General features: G+C 41.4%; 1 protein-coding gene across 2 annotated transcripts in view; it reads right to left on the reverse strand.

Moving 5' to 3' along the window:
- The window catches only part of mkxa (mohawk homeobox a), a 28744-nt gene extending 16066 nt beyond the window's left edge, over positions 1-12678 (reverse strand). Inside the window, exons 1-5 of one of the 2 annotated variants that reach the window (XM_005918449.3) lie at positions 12487-12677; positions 11055-11326; positions 8727-8886; positions 5900-6053; positions 1757-2140 (exon numbers count right to left, since the gene is read on the reverse strand). In XM_005918449.3, the coding sequence (XP_005918511.1) occupies positions 1757-2140; positions 5900-6053; positions 8727-8886; positions 11055-11230 (874 nt within the window). In that variant the 5' untranslated portion in view covers positions 11231-11326; positions 12487-12677. Of the gene's footprint in view, positions 1-1756; positions 2141-5899; positions 6054-8726; positions 8887-11054 lie in introns of both variants that reach the window. The other variant, XM_042219260.1, reaches the window with a different exon arrangement.
- Between the last annotated feature and the right edge of the window lie 1229 nt (positions 12679-13907).

Genomic DNA, 13907 nt, shown 5'->3' on the forward strand with positions numbered 1-13907 from the left:
CACACACACACACACACACACACACACACACACACACACACACACACACATGCTCTCACTTCTCCATTACTCCACCACCTACACCTTCAGATCCAGGCCCTCCGGGTCCTGTCCATGCTCTGCAGAAAGTGAAAACGTTACTATTGGTTATGAAGTCTGCTTGAACAAATGGCCCAGTGTTCTCAGCTGAGGAAGACCTCTGATTGTTCTCGCCACAGACGAGCTGTGAGCTGAAGTGCCGTGAAAGCCTCTGTAGGCTACAAAGCTTTTGTGATTTGCTTCGGGCTGACAGTGACTTCACGGTTAGAAGAACATCGGCGTCAATGATATCGCTATGAGACATTTTATCTTATTCGGGTTAAAAAGCACAGCTTTCCCCCAGCAGACTTAAAAACAAGCTAACTGCAGTCAACTGGGGTAATTATTTCAGGGTGACTCATTACTGTAATGTAATGTGAAAAAACAACTACGGGTATGCTTTCCTTAAACAACAAAACATGCTAAAAAGGCTTTTTTAGAAACAGAATTTAATAACTTTAGAGAACAGTTAATTGATTCGACTCTCTTCAAGTCAGAAGACCGAGACTTAAAGGAACTCATTTCTAAGAACCGACAATGAAAACTTGGAATTTTTATTTTAATTTAAAACAATAATACACACACTTCTTTTAAGGTCCTCATAAAAGATTAGTGACTCCACTAAGTCCCTATAATATTTTACCATGCTGCTTTTATTTCTGTTAATTTGTTAAAAAGATAAAACTGATAAAGTTAACTCTAGCTTGAAATGAAAAAAAAGCAATGCCCTAGATAAAAACATGTAAAAGTTAGGAAACATTTTTTAAGGATCATTTCCTTGTGGGGAATTCCATTCCATGACATTTCTACTAAAACACAGCAGCAGAGTGGAAAATATCAAAATACTAAAATAGGCATAGAAAAACAAAATCTATCCTCTGTTTTGATATGAAAGTGTTTTCATTCTGTAGAAAATGAACGGAAGCAAGTGTCTTCTTCTAGAGGGAGGAAAATGATCCCTCCAACTCTACTGACTGTAAAGACATTAGCAGCAGTGGAAGTGATGTAAAATAGAGCTGACCTTTTAGGATGATGTTGGTTTTGGTGGAAACTGCAGATTTTTGTACGTCAGAGATGAAAAAAAATCCTTTTTTAGTTAAAAAAAACAAGTTTATGCTTAAAGACACACACAGAGGCTGTTTGCCCTGCTCTGTCAGCAGGACTTTGTGTCACAATCAAAGGCATCCCAAACAGTAGTGTGAATGTAAGCATGATGCACATGGCCCTGTTGTGTCTGGCATTTAGGTCAGAAGAGCTGCCTGTGGGTGGGTGAAAGACACATTTATGCACATGGGTTCACGAATGTGTATACGAGTTTGTGTTAGGGTGCTGGACACACGCTGGATATTGCTATAATTTAATCAAACTCTTCTTAACCCTCAAGCTCTGCTAACTAGGTCTCAGTGGTCACAAGAATCTCATTGAGCAAGTCAAACGTCATGTGAAAAGACAGTTAAAGGGTGTGCTCTGGCAACCCAGATAAAGCGTCATATACTATCGACACAAGCAGGGAGGCAGGCAGAGAGACAGACAGCTGGAAAAAAAAGATGGACCAGCTGCAGGAATTAAAACAAAATGTGCAGATGGAGGGGACAGAAAAAGAACAAAAGTGAAGGATGGCGTGTGTGTGTGAGGGAGACTCTTAAAGGGAAAGAATGCAAGAAATGTGGCTTCTTACCAGCCCGATAAACAAAGTTCGCCTCAGCCTCAGAGGAGGACGGCGAGAGCAGCTCATCGTCATACTCGTTGGAGCTGAAAGAGCCGGAGTGGTTTCTCTTTCGAGCGTCCATGACGGCGTTGGCCACCATGACGTGGCGCAGCGAGTCGTTCAGGTAACGGTGCAGCAGGCTGCTCTTGTACTTGGGTGGAGACACGTAGTCCTCCGCCAGTGAGGCGGCTTCGGCGGCCGAACGCAGCCCCGCGCCCATACCCATGCTCATGCCCATGCCCATGCCCATGGCCATCCCCACCATGGAGGAGCCCTCCTTCTTGATCACACTCTGGTACATGGGCTTGTTGAGCTCCTCGGGGCTACTCTGTGTCCTCTGAGGGTTGTCCCCATCTGTGCCAGGATAAGAATACTCATTTAGATGGACTGCAGAAATATATTCTTACACTTTCACAGCTGTCAGCAGACGCCGCACTCAACTGCTGTTCAGAATTTGCGTTTGAGAGGATCAGCCGATCAAAAGACTTGAATTAAGGAGGAGGGGGTAAGATTAGAACTGTGAATCACACAAACCTTTTCAAGTTCATGTTACACGTTTATATATTTATTAAGAGATTTCAAAAAATTAAGATTTTTTTAAAAATTTTCTAAACATGAGCTATAGAAGTTGGACACTGTTCCTTAATGGAAATGTTATATTGGATGATATGGATTTGTATTTGTTGTGTTTCATTTGCTTTCAGGTTTCTGTCATTGTGTGCAAACAATACTGTCGCAGTCACTGACTGCACATAAACCCACAGTTACCACATATGTAGTTCACAAGCTAAACACTGTAGTTAATCAGTGCTAAATGCCCAAAATGCATAAAATGTTTTAAAGATTCCGATCTCTACTACTGCACATGGAACTCAGTCAATGCATTAAGGGGAGTTTAAACAGGAATTGCGGCTGGAGCTCCAGTTAGCACAAGTGTATATAACAATCACGCACATTTTCTTCAGCAAATATTGTATTTCTAGAGTTAAAATAATTTTCCAAGTTCTGTGCGTCCCATCTGACTCGGGTGCTGGTTATTTTGAGCTGAACTTGAATCCAAATACGAGGCAGGGAGATTTGAACCTGGCACTCCTGCCCTCCCGTTGGCTCTCCTTCAAGAGCGGGAAGCACAGCCGAGACTTAAGACGCATTACTGAATCATAACGGATGGTAGTCAATTTCCTCTCCATCAAAAGCAAGCTGCCCCTAAGTTCCCCTGCAGAAATAAATAATTTCCAGGGTGCTGCTTTGCAACTGGAGACACTGAATTAAAGCACAGGTCCAAACCTGATGAAAAGGTGGGGGGGGGGTAGGAAGATAAAACACTGCACAGAAGAACCAGATATCCTCTGGCAGAAGGGAAATTAGGGAGAAGTTCGCTCTAGATACCGTCTCTGCCAAGACCATAATTTTGTAATTTGGACAGGTTGGACATTTGATTCAGCCGGAGCCAAATTAAAATTATAGCTCCCACATATCAGAAACACATGGATGGAGAGTATTTGCTCTCCTTCCTATGCGCCATCAGAGAATCAGCATTTTTCCTGTTGTCACTCAGACAATAAAATAAATCTTTTCACATCAAGTCCTTGCAGTATTTTAAAGAAAACAGGCCCCTTTTCGCACCTCCATGACACTCCAGTTCACAAAACAGAAAACAACATTTTCTCTGCACTTCAACTCCAAAACAAGCTGGACCATTTCAGACAGTAAGAGGAATGCACTCCGGGTCAGTGGGGTTAGATCTGGCCCCATAAATAGACTCTGGAACAAAAGCATAGGCTTAAAAACATAATAGAGGGCCTTTTAGCGCGTGGGTCAGAAGTGGAAGCAGGCTGCGGATAGCTTCATAACCATAATATGACAGGGAGAAGAGTCAGGGAGATATACAGAGCCTCCGGTGGTACAGTGGCCTGTGGCAGACACAATGCAAACACCATGCACACATTCTTCTGTGAGCCGCACACGGCTTCTGCTCCTCAAAAATCTAATTAGAGATCACTGACACCACAGCGCTCGTCCTTTCTCTCTATTCTTTCACTGCTCGGGGATATAAGTTGTATTTTTTTATGTTTCCTACCCATGTTTTCTGTGCTGTCATGGAGTACAAAAAGGCAGTCTCTCCCCTCTGAGGATCAACATGTGTTTGCAGTAAATACACTACGCTGACAGGGAGCCGCTCATTTGCAATTGCAGACTAGGAGGCAGAGGTTGGCTCAGCAGGGTGTCCTAATGACAGCGTGTCGCAGCCCATCGGCCTCGGCGTCTCTCAGCTGGATCACCATTTATATCCAGCCCAGAACACTTTTCTGCAGAGCGTCGGGCCACTTTAGGAGGAACTCGGAAGGAGGTGGACTGGCCTTTGGCGCCGGTTCACTCCGTGACACTACATTTAAAATTTTGGGGGTACAACAACTATGATGTAAGTTCGCAGGTCAGTCGGTACAGAGTGCATCAGGTTCGCAGCATGTGACCAGTTTATATAAGAGAGCCATTATTATGTGATATCTCAGAAGTGATCTTCCATCAAACTGACTGAGCAGCACACGTTTTCCACTGTTCTTTAATGCACATTATTGAATTATTCTAACATTCAGCATTCAAGGATATGCTCTCAGCGAGAGACAGAGAGCTGCAGAATAAGAGCGAAAGAGCAGGCAAAGGGTCAAACACCAAATCAGAACAACGCTGCTCATACACACAGAGAAGGAGTGGCCTTTCAAATATCATCATTATTAAAATTCTGTTAGATTAACTAGTGCCAATGAAAATGGATAATATGCTTTGGTAAATGGAAAAAGAATTAATCACATCAATCTGCTCTGTGTGCTGTGCATGGGTGCACATGGTACAAGTCTGATTAGTGCATGCTTCTAATGATCATTACGGGCAGTTCTTTTTTTAAAGATATAAAGTAAAAACAAATTTTTGATACTATGGACACCGAAAAATCTTGTTTCTGTTTCGCTGAAAGAAAGAAAAAAACATTAAAAAATATCTATCAATCTATAGATAGATTGATAGATATGTCATCTCTCAGTCGGAACAACACAAATTTGATGGGACACAATGATCTTATGTGTGTTCTATGTAAAGTTATATGTGATGGAAAACTTCCATAAATACGAATGAGTCACAAGTGACTAATATACAGCACGTGCACTGTATCTATGCCAGCTTCCTGGGAGAGAAGACAATATAAATATGTTTTTACAGTTCATGTGAACGAAGTTAAACAGGGCACCCTTTTAATTATAACTGTGTGAATAAAACTAATTAACCATATTGCAGATCAAAATTAAACATGCTAGTAAGTAAAGGGTTGTTAGTTATCCATGCCTTTGTTTACACCCGGCTGGATTACTGTAATGCTCTTTATATAGGGGTCAGTGCTTCATCAATGACTCATCTACAGAGGGTGCAAAATGCTGCAGCTCGTCGCACTCGAAAGTGTGAGCACTATTTTAGCTTCACTTCACTGGCTGCCCATTCCTTTGAGGATTCATTTTAAAATTCTTTTATTTGCTTTCAAAGCCCTCCATGGTCTAGCCCCATCTTATCTCTCTGAGCTGTTACAGGCTTTATACACCCACCCGCTCTCTCAGGTCAGCTGATCAGCTGTTTCTGAATGCACCCAGGACTGAGCGTAAACTTAGAGGAGATCGTGTTTTTGCTGTAGTAGCTCCAAAAGTGTGGAACGCTCTGCCTTTAGAGATTAGACTCTTCTCTGCTTGTTTTTAAATCACCTCTGAAAACCCATCTCTTCATGTTGGTTTTTAGTTTATTTTTATTAGTTGATTCTATGTTGTTTTATGCTGTTTTTTTATATATATATAGGGCTGTTTTAATTTTATTTTTATGTATTATGTGTTTTATTTTTGTTTTATTCTATTGTTCTTAACTTACTTACTATACAGCACTTTGGTCCTGTGCTGGCTATTTAAAGTGCTTTATAAATAAAGTTGGATTGGATTGGGGAAATTGAGTGTTGACATTGCTGGCTAATAATCCTTCCTTTGAGGTGAAATTAGTCAAAGGACGACCACTCCCCCATCCCAGTAAACCTGGTTCAGCGTTGCTCAAATGGGATGGCTGACGATTCAGAAACCGTACCTTCTGAGCAGCTGTCATCGCTGCTAACGCTCAGCCTCTCTGCATTCCCCTGAACATATTTGTTGTACAGCTTGATCCTGAGTGCCCAGCTCAGGTCCGGCTGCCTCACTGTGTTCTTCAGTCGCCTCCTGGCATTGGCGAACCAGTTGGACACCTAAGAGAGAGAGTGAGTAAGACAAATAACAGGGAAGTGGGAACGTACAGCAAATAGAAACATATGTTATTGTTTGGATTCCAAATTCTTCCATATCCAGCAAAACAAAGTCTATCCCCTAAGAAAACGTCTGCTCTCTGCCTGCCATCAGTCTCATTCAGAAAAACCAAGCAAGACCGAAGCAAAAGACAGATATAGAGTCGGGTTGCAGAGGAGCTCTTTGAGGCCGAGACTTAAGAAACAACCCAGACGCTCCAGAGAGACACCGCAGCATGCATCCTTTCTGTATCAGTAACATGCAGAAACATTTAACACCATTCAAACGCCGGATGGCCAGCGAACGCAACATTTCATTAACTAACGTTCTAGCTGAGGCGTACGTTGCCCATGCTTATTTTGGACTCGCACGGCCTCCCACCATTAAGACATTTTTTCCAACACTGTCTTCAAGATGAGTGTCTTCAAAAGAGACATTTGATCCAGTGCTCTTCCTTTCACTGGGAATGGAGACTATTAGATATTATACAAGAAAAACTTTTCATGCTCAATAGATTTCAAGCAGTTTATGAAGGGGCTGAGACAGAGGCCTTATGCTAGAGTACTTATTTTTCCGATCCTCTCTTTCAGTATCATGTTTCTTGTTAACTAAGACCATCCCACATCCCTCTGTCGCGAGCCCAGCACCGTGGCACACCAGGAGGACGGCGGCATCTTGTGAATTTGCGAGGTGAGACACGAGACAGCTTGCTTATGAGAGCCGGGGAAAGAATGGCTCAGGGAAAAGAGACAGAGATGGTAACGCCTAAAAAGGCTGGACCCAATCGCCAAACCAAGCTCTCTCAGCCGTGGCTTGTCAGCCGCGTGTGTACCGTAGAGGAGACGGCATGCAGGGACGGCAAGGGATTTCAGTGGTGATGGAGAGATGGGACTGGATTTTCAGCACACTTGATTCACAATATTTACATGGAAAGAACAGGCTGTTTTGCTAAAACATGACAGATTTAGTTGTTTTAAACACCTGGTGCCAGGTGGGTGTTTCCAGGGAAAATGCACAGGAAGTGATGCATTCTACATTTCTGGACTAAACAGTGGAAGAAAGGGGTAGCTCTCATCCTCAATCAATGGACAGGCAAAGAAACGTGAGTCAACAGTTAGCTGGTGCTATCATATAACACTTTTTAATGGCTCTATATAAATTAGTTTAGTCTACAAAATGAGAAAATGCAATCATCAGATGGTCTCAGCACTTTTTAAAATTGTGGCTTATGTCCCAAATCCCCATTTATTAAAGATTATATCCTTTCAAAAGTTCAACAAATAAGAGAAAAAATGTCTCCAGGTTGATTTGAGATTTTAGAAGCAGTGCATTTGTGGCAGTTTGATGTCAGTCAGCTATTTGATTTGCTGATACATTGACTCAGCAACGCACACTTAACAGAAAATCAATTAAAAATGAATTAATAAAACTTTTATACCTCCTTCATGCTGGAAAATGCAATTATAACTTGCATACCTACACTCACCATCATGAAATATTCCACTGACCTTTGACGCTGCTGCTGGTATTTGAGTGTCAGCTTAAACGCATGCATGCGTGTGTGTGAGGTTGTGTGGTAGTGTGTGTGAGCGGCACAGCACCCCTGTGTCCAACACAAAGCATTCCTCTGCACTCTACTCGCCCTCACCAAAACAAACAGCTCCATCAGGCCCCCAAAATGAGAACCAGATTAAGCACCGTGGCCGGCAGCCCAAAAAAGCCGCCGCAGACTTTCTGAGGCTGTATCAGTGACCTTGTCAGCCAGATGATACTGTACATACACAGCTGCACGTGCCAGACACCAAACACACTCATATTCTCCACTGGGTTTTCCTCTCAGCGGTCAGTCGCTAAAGTCAAGCCGTCCACTGTACTCTGGCATCATCAGCAGAGGGTGCAATAAAGCTTAAAGCGTATATGAAATCTGCGTTTCTAACTGCATTACTGCAGATCAGAGGATGCCAAACTCTGGGTTGGGATCACTTCGAGGTCCCACGTGAAGTCCCAATGAAGTGTTGTCAAAAGAAAATGCAGCATAAAAATACATCCGTGTTAACGCAGAAATAATAATAATAAAAAAGACTGATTTCACCATTTTTCCAGAATTCTTATTAAAAAAAAAACCAGAGTAATGGTTCAAATTAATTTCAATTAATTGCCTTTCTTGTAAAGTCAAAAAAGTTACATGACATAAAATTCTATTTGCAACTAATTGAAGTTTGTGAAAAACTGAACTGATAATTACAATGTAACTACTGTATAATCTTTGTTGGTTTGAAGCTAAAGAAAAATGTGAGGCTTTCTTGAGAAATAAAGGAATGAAAATATATAAATGCGTCTATGTTTTTCACAACTGACCTATAAAATAATGTAAATCTAAAGCAGTCATCGGCAAAGTGTTTTTACAATAGTGTGAAGAAACAACAATATTCAGCGCTGCTGCATAGGTGCACAGTACTCAAGATGAAACACATGTTCCACTTACTTCAAGTGCAAATGAAAATACAGCTTTTCAATGCTCTCAACAACAGACATCAACCTTAACTGTTAAACATAACTCTAATGCTCTGTATTCACCGTCAATTTCTTTGTCACCTGACCTGGAAGTTTGAAGGATTACCAGAAAGTGGTCTCACCTGAACCAGCGTCATTTGGGAGCCGAGTGCCAGGAGGATTTTCTCTGTCTTGGTGGGGTAGGGATTGTCCCTGTGCTTGTAGAGCCACTGCTTGAGCGGCCGCGCCATGTCCTGCAGGGCCTGACGTTTGTGTCGGACTTTACCACCACTGGGACGACCCCTGTGAAGAAACGGGTAGAGTATGTATCTGGTATTTGAGTTTGTAGAATCTTTTATCTTTTCTTTAAATGCCTAATTTTTAACACATCTTCCTTCTATGAGTAAGATAGGAGATGTGCCCACAGTGCGTTTATGAGTTAACACAATGCTTGTCTTATTTGAATAAAGACTAAAAAGTAAACAAATTGTTTTGCTTTTAAAAATGTGATAAAATCTGAATTTAAAGCAATGAAACAGAATCAGGATTGTGCTGTATACTGAAATGAACAAACGGTGTTATGCGAGCAGCAAGTTGAGTCCTAAGTGGAGCGGCAAGTTGCCTGACTTTGTTAGTCATGACACATAAAGTGAAAACTCTACAGAGTGTGCAATTTTCTCACCAAAAGCACTGCAATTAAGCCGAGAGATGTTAAAGGGATGTAGAGATGGAGAAAAAGAACGAGAGACTGAGTCAGTGAGGGGGAGAAAGAGAATAGCCACTTGCAGTTTATTTTTCATTGCGTGTCCCACAAGCCGCCAACACATTGCTATGAAACAAACAAAAACATTCTACTCAGGCACAAAGATTTGCCAGATTAACTTTTCACACCCAGCAAAAGTGGATCAAGAACAATGTAACAGAGGCCACGGCTTGAGCCAAACCATCACACAAGGGACGGACAAAAAGCTGAAATTATACTTCTGGTTTTCACTTACAGAAAATCAAAGTAGGGAATATACTCTGTGGCCTGGAAGATCGCAAATATATTTTCTCAAATCCCAATTCAGCAACTCAGTGGTGAGTACAGCTACAACAGCAACTCATAAAAGATCACTACAGTGAAATTACACAAGATGAAAAATGACAATATATGAATTTTCTATGAGCTCTTAAATATATATTAGAAAGTCTTTCTTTGAGTCTGCTTTTCCTGAGCTGTAAAGGACTCAGTCTCACCTGTAGCTTCAGGTCTTATGAACCTGTAGATGTCAGTATGGTGCTGTGCTGCATTTCTCCTTTTATCTCACCAAAAAGCTGCTCTCACTGTTAGATGTAACATACTTTAGTCCAACCTCAAAGTCTACCCGAGGTTCATGTTCTACAAATATTTTCCTTGTAATGCAGATCGCTATGAACATCTTAAAGGATATTTCATTCCATGTTCTGAACTTTGGCTTTAAGCACACTCTCTCACACACGCACTCTGTTTAAAAATTTAATGTACTTTGTTAGCCTTATCCATCCCCTGAAAAAACACCTACAACTCACATAAGTTCACACAGAATTCTTTTAATATTACTGAGGGTTTCTTCTTCACAAGGCTCCTTAACATACCTGCTTTGCCCCAGGTTGCTGTGATATAAACTAAAAAACATGGACATATCAGGGCATATCTTCACCTACACCTGCTTCCTATTGTAGAAAATATATAGTTTAAAAAAATCAATGGCTGCTTACATGATTGACTAGACCACACAGAGAGCTCAAGGGTGAATTTATTTATTGAAAACAGATGGAGACCTCCGCTACTGAACAAGGCTGACCTACTTATTAACTCTAAGATTAGCTGTGAACATCAGCACCAAAATAAAGGCCAGATTGGGAAACGGTAAATATAAATTCTCTGAGCCCTAGAATCCTGGTGCATTAAATCCACATGAAAAAAAGCTAGACTTTTTTTTATTATTTTTATTACTAATTATTATTATTTTTTCTTTCAATGCGGAGATCTAGAGCATAATGTTGGGACCTATAAACGACCAAAATTGTGGCTTATTGAGGCCGGCGTAAGTTTCAAATGTTTGTGCATAAATGCGCAATTACGCACTGCTGCTGGTACTTTATCAAATCCAAATGTTAATAAATGCATCCGTATTACAACTCAGTGAGGCTCGTGCACACACATGGATTAAATATTTATTTTAACAGGATCTGAACCCAAAAGTCTGGCTTGGGTGTTTGGTCTGCTGTCTTTAATTCTGCGCACAAACTGGAGCGATAACCACAGCACTCTGATAACAAAACCAGCATTGTTGTTCCCTCTCTCTCGTTCTGTTAGCTCGTGCTGGGAGAAATAACCGTGAAATAGAGGCACTCCTCATTAGTAACAACCCGGAGGGGAACTCCAGTTAATCCAACTCCGCACATGCTGACCAGCAGCGTTAACCATAACAGAACGCTCCACATACCCGCTCCGCCGGTGTCTGATCGCCTGGTTGTCTCTGATGGTCTGGTTGCTGGAGAGGAGGTCTGGATGCTGTCCGTCGATCACTTCTAGATAATTTCTGCTGCTCATTTCCACCTCCTTCGCTTTCTCCTCAAACAGAACCTGGCTGCTCAACTTGTTAAAGACGATGGTGTTCATCTTTGGTCAGACAATCCACCGTTTTTCTCTGACGCGTAAAATATCAGAAGGAAGGAAGGAAATCCACGGAGTTGTCACAGTGTCCCAGTGTCTCTTCTGTGGAACAAGTGTACATATTTTACACAAAGCGTGCTCAGAAATACCTCGGAGGATGACAAGTAAATTCGCCAGGGAAACTAATACAACTTGACCTTTGGCCACAAGGATCACAAAAAAACAAAAAAACAAAAAAACACTTAATAATGCCAGTACTTTAAAACACACTTTAAAACATTTCTCTGACAAATTGAAATTCCAAACCTTATTAAATGTGCTTGCTCATTTATTTACACTTCATTTAAAAAGCTGATCAATCTGATTAAAGCAGATCGTACCTAACAGCGAAGCTTTGATGCATCAGCTGCTTTACAAACAAAACAACAGAAGCACTTGTGCAGACTCATTATGCACAAATATCCATTGATGTGCAAAGGTATGCGTGAGGAAATTGACATAAATAAAACTGTGAATAATGCATGCAGACAGCAGATCAGTTATGAGACAAGTAAATAAATGTTATGTGACTCGTTAATGCAGCGCTGCAATAAACTTACTAACTCTTTATCTGATTTTTCTACGTGACAAGATTCCACTCTCTTCAATTTAATGCACTTCCACTTTATTTGCAGGAGACAGCAGGGAAGTGGTACTGCAAGATTTACTACTAAACACTAAATTTGAGTTTGTAAAATGTGTTCAAGTGGAATTCACCTCCAAGTATCGTCCTCTGCTCTGTGGTCGCGCGTCAAGAACTCGTGAATGGTTTATTTTGTTTGGTGCTTCCACTCCTCCTCCCTTTTTAATACAAACAAACCTACAGCCTTCACAAAAATGTGACATTTTTATTTTTTCCTACTTTCACCCTCAATTTGTAACTTCTAGTCGAATACTGAATGTGTCCTGACAAGAGAAGCACCTTTGAGCTTTCATCATTAACCTGGCGCAAATTCCGCGCAGCAACAGCACTGAAATAAAACACCTAAGCGATATTACTACTACTATTAGTAGTATTACTAGTAATATTTAAGTTACAACCTGTGTCACGTTTATTGTATTTAGCTTTCTATATGGGGTTACAAGTGAGAATAAAGAGCCATGCAAACTCGGTCCAGTTCATTCAAAGTTGTAGACGTGTTTGTCCTCTACATCATCCCTGTCCTGAGTCTCAGTAACGCGGCTCCATTCCTGCTGCAGTAAATCACTGTGAGTGCAGTTACCTGTCCCGGGTCCCTCCTGCGTCTCTCTGCTGTGTAAAGCAATAATCCTGTTTCCAGTCACCCATTCCCTGCTCACATGTTCCCCTCCTGAGATCCTGAGCTCAAACCGCACGGACCGCCGTCTCCTCCTCCGCTTTATCGAGTGGCCTGCGCCGCGCTGCCCGGGACTCTGAATATCTCACCCTGCTCATGTTTCCTAGTACACAGCCTGAGACTGCGAACATACTGTTGATGGCTTACGCCTGTTCTGGGGCCGGGGCCAGCAGAGGGGAGGAGAGGGAGGGGAGGCATCACGCTGCAAAAAGTAGGCTGTCTAAATCACGAATCCACGGTGGAGTCTGAAATGTTACTCTGAGTTGTCAGCTTGTGAAAACCCCCTTTGGCTGGTATTTAGTCCTTCTGTTTGGAACATAATACTGCAAAGCAATATTATAAATAGTCATTAATGAAGCCTGAGTAATTAGAATGATAAATTAGTAGACCTGAGTACAGATTCTCTTCAGTCGTTTCCAGAAAATAAGCGCAAAAACTGTGAAAGCAGCGCGAAAAAGCACTACTAAATCCAAATGAGCAAATTTCATTCCATGTGTCATGTGCTGCTTTGTAAAAAACAATGTAGCACCTGTGTCACATACATGTAGTGTCCTAGCTGTGCAAAGGATTTGCAAAATGTGGGATTTTGCTAACAGCAGAAAACTCCAAATACTGCAACAAGGTCAGTCATTATGGTTTCTTTTCTTTAGCTCCTGCAAGATGTAGACTGAGTCAAACCCACTGTCTGCTACAGACACTTTACAGTGCAATAAACCTGTTGTGGATGCTTGTAAAGAGTATATCATGTTTTATCCCTGCACGATCACACTTGGGTCCTAAATGGTCCTGTGTCAAGAGATTTTGTCCCCTTCTAGCCACCACTTAGTGCACTTTTTTATACAGCTGCCTATCAGTGTATCAGACCATCTTCAAGGTCGTATGTTTTCCTTGTAATGAGAGTTATTCCATCAGATTCAACACAAAAACACAATTCTAAACTATTTTTGGTAACACTGAAAAGAAGAAAGAGAAAAAAAATCTGACTGTATATAGCCATGCCACTGCTGATTACTCCTGATGCACCCTCTCATTGACTTTCATTATAAACCTGTCACATTATGGGCTCATGAGTCACAGATTCTGAGGTTCTCAGCTGTGTGTTCCTTTGGGGTTTATCCAAGGTAGTTATTCGAAGGACGTGACTAAGCAGCAAGAGCCATATGAAGGGTTCGAGCCCTGTGTAATTATTGTTTATTTGTGCTTATTTTCATTTAATGGGGGAAGTTAACTTTTACTAACAGCTTGTGCAAACATACCATGAATGGCCCAGTCATGTAATGGTTTTAATTAAGAATAGTTTATTTGCTTGGATTATACACAATATGTAT

This window comes from Haplochromis burtoni, unplaced genomic scaffold (assembly GCF_018398535.1).
Source record: "Haplochromis burtoni strain Fernald_Lab_line unplaced genomic scaffold, NCSU_Asbu1 Contig_30, whole genome shotgun sequence".
Lineage (NCBI taxonomy): Eukaryota > Metazoa > Chordata > Actinopteri > Cichliformes > Cichlidae > Haplochromis > Haplochromis burtoni.